Source organism: Centroberyx affinis, unplaced genomic scaffold, assembly GCF_046629955.1.
Source record: "Centroberyx affinis isolate AG114_WGS23_722 - 3 ecotype Tasmania unplaced genomic scaffold, CSIRO-AGI_Caff_v1 ptg004758l_1, whole genome shotgun sequence".
NCBI lineage: Eukaryota > Metazoa > Chordata > Actinopteri > Beryciformes > Berycidae > Centroberyx > Centroberyx affinis.
Genome location: NW_027282305.1, coordinates 62,832 through 67,912, shown reverse-complemented (window position 1 = coordinate 67,912; position 5,081 = coordinate 62,832). Strand labels below are relative to the sequence as shown.

General features: G+C 39.1%; 2 protein-coding genes across 2 annotated transcripts in view; one reads left to right on the top strand and one right to left on the bottom strand.

Moving 5' to 3' along the window:
- Nucleotides 1–125: 125 nt before the first annotated feature.
- nopchap1 (NOP protein chaperone 1) lies at nucleotides 126–3,616 on the bottom strand. Its single transcript, XM_071545060.1, has 4 exons — nucleotides 3,504–3,616; nucleotides 3,279–3,353; nucleotides 2,045–2,178; nucleotides 126–1,348 (listed from the first exon to the last, which is right to left on the bottom strand). Exons 1-4 carry the CDS (start codon nucleotides 3,562–3,564, stop codon nucleotides 1,157–1,159), a joined length of 462 nt encoding a protein of 153 aa, XP_071401161.1. The 5' UTR covers nucleotides 3,565–3,616; the 3' UTR covers nucleotides 126–1,156.
- Nucleotides 3,617–4,764: 1,148 nt separating this feature from the next.
- Nucleotides 4,765–5,081, top strand: part of slc41a2b (solute carrier family 41 member 2b) — a 30,359-nt gene continuing 30,042 nt past the window's right edge. Inside the window, exon 1 of the mRNA XM_071545059.1 lies at nucleotides 4,765–4,894. The gene's annotated coding sequence lies outside the window, so the exon portion shown is untranslated. The remainder of the gene's footprint in view (nucleotides 4,895–5,081) is intronic.

Below are 5,081 nucleotides of genomic sequence, written 5' to 3'. Positions count from 1 at the left end.
TTCAGTAAAGATCTCACAAACTCTTAAGAGAAAAAGAAGTTGGCATCATATTTGCCAGCAAATTCAGATTTCTAGCAAAACTGGCATCTGTAGCTCATATAAACCAAGCTTTCCATTTGTGCTTTTAAAACCTGGACGCAGCAGAGTCTTTATTATCATTGCCATAGACTTAATAATAATAATACTTATTTTTGAGAAATGCATCCTAGTCTGGAATTGCATATTTTCCCTCATGAAACAACACATATTCTGTGGCCTAAAAGGAAATAATGAGGTGTATTCTCAATTAGAGCTGGGAGATAATTCAATATTATCGTTTATTATCGTCTTTCAGTGGAATCATTTGGTGATGATTTGGTGATTTTGGGATAGCGTGAGACACAATTCTGCTGTCTAAACTGATGATAACAAGCTAATTTTATTTAAAAACTCTGACATAATGAGATACAGTAGGAATATTATTTGAAAATTTCATTTTTGTTTTGACATCACACCTAACATTACCATTCGGCTCAATGGGATGAACATTAATTTGATTATATTTAACATGATTTTGCATACGTGAGCTATATTGTGATATATATATTGACATAAAAAAAATCCTTATGATTATCATGACATTGATTTCAACCATATCATAGTGAACAAGCAGACCATCCAGCCACATTACATGATTCCACCATAAAACTGTGCATCATACAGTCAAAATTCTTTCAACATAAAACTGGGGCATCAAATTTCTGCCTTGACACTCTGCTGTACACGGATAAAAAGGTCAGAGGGCAAACTAATGACCGGCACACTGAAACACACCTTACAGACTGATGAGGCGTTCACTGTGTCCGTTCTGGCCCCCGAAAAAAACAAAGGCACTTCTGCGGCCATGACCTCAACAAGTACAAAATAGTTGTGTTCCCATAGGGATTAGGGAAAGCCTGCGTCTCTCCATTCACTGGTTACCTTTGTGTCCGTAACACACGGCAGGGTTCAGTCCATGATGAAGGTGTATAATATAATCCCTTCACCGCTGATGAGGCAGAGGCAGTTTTACCTCCTATAAGAAAGTCGGTTTGTCATTGGGGCGAAGAAGTCCAACACTCATCCATCTTTAAAAAAAAAACAAAAAAAAATGGACCCAAAAAGTCTGTGACTCCTCCTAATCCCCTTGCTGGTCCAGGACCTGGATGTTGGCTTTCTTCTTCTGCTTCTTGTCTTTGTCTCCAGGCAGTTTGAGGTTCTCCTCGGTGATCTCGCTCTCCTCCTCCTCCGAGTCTGATTCTGAGTCGGAGTCCGACGTCTCGTCTCCTGAGTCGCTGTCCGACCCGCTGAGCTCCACCAGGGCGACGTCCTGCAGACAAATTAATCATTAATTGATCCCTGGATACTCTTACAGTGTTGGATATGAGTTTGAGTTTGAGTTTATTAGTATTCATGCTCACACTTAACAACTGAATAGAAGCAGAATTTACATATCTATACATGATTGTACCTCATAAAAATGTAAAACTATACATACCTATATACACACAGGCACCCATACATTCATACTCATACATACGCATTTACAAAATACAATCATACACTTACATACAACCATGCATACATTTTAAAATGCCATAAAAAACAAGAATATACAACACAAAACACACAAACAAAAACAAAAACAGACCCCAAAGACTTCAGCTATCCATCAAGACCTCATATCAAGCTATGATGTTCAGCGCATTTTATTCATGTATTTTGTGATGAAGTGTTCTAATTTACTTTTTTACTTTCCCCTCTCAACCTGCTTTAACTACTTCAGTTAGTGATTTCCTACATTTCCCAGAATGCCTTTTGACAACCCCCAGAGAACGGGCCTGAACCTGAACTGTGAGAGAAATAGCGATAGCGATGGCGGAGCCGGAGTTTTTCCAGTCAAGAAAATGTTGAAGATTTTGAGCTAATTTTTCAGTTCATACAGTTTGTCTTTGCAGGGCGGTTTAATGATTCACAGACTTCCCCCCCCCTTCTGGAAGTCGACCACAGCAGGATAAAGACTCACCATCTCTATGACCCTCTCTGCCTCCTCCACGCTCTCGATGTCGAAGTGTCCGGCGGGAGATTGGTCCATCTGCTGCTTCAGCTTGTCGTTGGCCTCGGCCATCTGGGGCAGGAAGCTCTGCAGCCGCTCCAGCACTGAACACAGGACAGGACAGTGATGATGTGCTGTAACGACACAGCTTACAACACAGGAGGAAGGTGGAATATCCCTGCTATACAGCCTAAAAATATAAATAATAATATTTTGATAGGGGCTTACAGTTTGTCTCTAGTCTCTCAATAGTGATTGTACAGTAACCTTATTAGGGCTGGGTTTAAAAAATCGAGTTTCCGATTCAAATCGATCTTCATTTGAATGATCCGATATCGATTCATAAAATCCCGAGATCGATCTTTTAATATATGCCTTTTCCCGTGGATGCTTGAAGCTTGAAGCTACACTGCACTAAAGAAAGCACTTATCTGGTCACTCTCACTGACTGTAGAGTCTGTGGAGTTGCACAACTTGCACTATATTGTGTTGACTGCTGTAGTGTGTTGGTCATGTTAAATAAAAAGTATGTTAATGTAACCGCTTTGGGGTCAATTCTAAATGTAAACATTAATATTTTTACTAATGCACCAGGTTAGAGGGTTCCTTGTACAATTTACAGGATTAGTTCTCTGAGAATCTCTTTCATATCCAAGCAAAATTGGTATTGTAACTGAAATATCCCTAACCGAATCGAATCGAATTAAATCGGAAATCGAATCGGGTATAGTATCCCTCTTAAATTAACAATAACTTTATTTATATAGCACTTTTCAAAACAAAGTTACAAAGTGCTTCACAAAGTATAAGACAATAAAAGTAGAGAATACAACACATTAAGATAAATATATATATAAAAAAAAGCATCACTCAGAGAGTAAAAGTAAAACAAGAGGAGTAATCTGAAGAACAGAGAGTCTACATAATTCAGGTAAAAGCAAGCCTAAAAAACGTGTGCTTTTAAAGGCGATTTAAAGGAAGACACCGAGTTGAATACAATTACTGGTACATGGACGCAAGGAGAAACCAAAACAAGACATACATGGGATCAAACTGAACAGACAACACACTGGGGTAGAAAATGGTAAAAGCTGCAAGATGGATGAGTGTTGCAAATGGCATCACATAATAAATACAGACACTGGACATAGAAAATAAAACTTATGAGCAAGAAAACATGGAGTAGAGGGACATTTGGTCTCACCGCTGCTTCTCGGGACTCTCTCCGTCTGTAAAGACCTGCTGGTCTTTGGCTTGAGGAGAAGCTTATCGTGGAGACCTGCCAGCAAAACCAACAAGCTTATTAAGCCTCGGTACACCCAGATAGAAATTAATTTCACCTAGTTCAATGACATTCGCAGGCTAAATACAGCGAGTTTAATCTGCATTTCACGTCCAAAACTTTAACAACAAAGAAAAATATCCAAACCTCCTCCGCTGCCACATGACAGCAGGTCTTGTGAATTCGTTTTCTTGCTGTTTAAATCCATTTCTGAGGTGATAGGGTCATGGATTATTAGTTTTGAATCGACATGTGTTACTGGTGAGAGCAACATCCGGGTGGAAGGTAAAATAAATATAATATTTCAATTACATTTTTATACAGCGCCCTCTGCTGTTTGGGAGTAGTTTACAAGCTGAGGCTCGGCACTGTAAAGTTGGGTGAAGCCTGGATGTTTATGGTTGGTTATCAATGATTGAGCCAACGGTTATTATGAATGTGTGAGTCATACCAACTGATTATAAACTCAGTGTGGGATAATATCGAAGCAATCTAAAAACACAAAAAGCATTAACACAACCTTATACAACGGTTAAATGCTTCACTCTGAATTAATCGGCTAAATGTAATAAGTAGTGTGACTGGACTTTGTGATGGTATTTCAAATAACATTTGGGCAACTGCCAAACTGGACAAGGTGTACTTGCGCCTGCGCACTACAATCAAAATATCTGTGGTACTTTTTGTTCTGACTCAGAAAGCATTCAAGTGAAGCGAGAGGTTTCACTCCTGCTTATTTCTGAGGGTCTCTCACATTTGGTCTAATATCTTTTTTTTGTCTGTTGGAGGCTGATTTAGTCAGCATGATGTTTGAGGTCTTAGTAAGCTATTGATAGCATCTTCAAGACTATGAGTCTTTATATTAATAAAAAAAAAAATTTTGTTTAGCAGCAGCTCTTGTTTCATGCCTGCATGGTAATGGTTAAAGGGTAATGAATGTTCATGAAGGCTCTTACATAAAGTAGCTGCTTTACGAATTAGCTAACTGTCCTACTAGCTGAATACTACTTAATATTGTGATGTTAGACAAATATGATTTACAGATCCTATAAACTAGTATGAAGTACTGGGTCTTTGTGTTTTCGGAGCGTGGCAGGGACAAACTGTAGTCCAGAGTCTCTGTCAGTGCATTGGTGTTAATGGAAAAGCTGCGATATATGGCCTTCTGTTGCAGATATCTTCCATTATAAACATTCAAGGTTTATTTGGGCTATTTTCCATTCAAACTGAAAGTACTGTTATATAACATACAGGTTTAAAAATTTACGTTTTTTTCTGTCACTATGGTAACAGCTGTCGTTATCCTGTCTGTGCCTGAGGGTAAACTGCTGGAGGAGAGCGCGTTCGTAAGGGTTAACGCCCTCTTTTGCTGACCGGAAGATTAGCCATTTTTTCAACTACTGGGTGATTCATCTTTTCGAACATAGACAATCTTTGGTGGCACTTTTTGCTCTGACGCGACGAGCTGGCTGTCTGCCTGGCTGTCAGGGAAGCTCCGCATCCTTCTCCTGGATGGAATATCTCAGTTAGGACGAAAGGTAAGTTAAGGAAAAGAAAAACGCCTATAAATCACGAATAGATTTAGTAATTTGAATTTTTACCCACTGACGTTAGCCAAACTGTTTCTTCTTCCACGCACAAACATTTGGAGAGATGAGATTCCCACTGTTTTGATTTCCACACAGCTAAAGCTAGCTCAGAGTGTTAGCTAAATTGTACCCTGTT

What these genes read in the sequence shown, in the direction of transcription:
- nopchap1 (XM_071545060.1), bottom strand. Translation starts at nt 3,564, where the DNA reads ATGGATTTAAACAGCAAGAAAACGAATTCACAAGACCTGCTGTCATGT. An exon ending in GAGAGTCCCGAGAAGCAGCG is followed by an intron (nt 2,179 to 3,278) that starts GTGAGACCAAAT and finishes TCCTGTGTTCAG; the next exon opens with TGCTGGAGCGGCTGCAGAGC. An exon ending in CAGAGAGGGTCATAGAGATG is followed by an intron (nt 1,349 to 2,044) that starts GTGAGTCTTTAT and finishes ATTTGTCTGCAG; the next exon opens with GACGTCGCCCTGGTGGAGCT.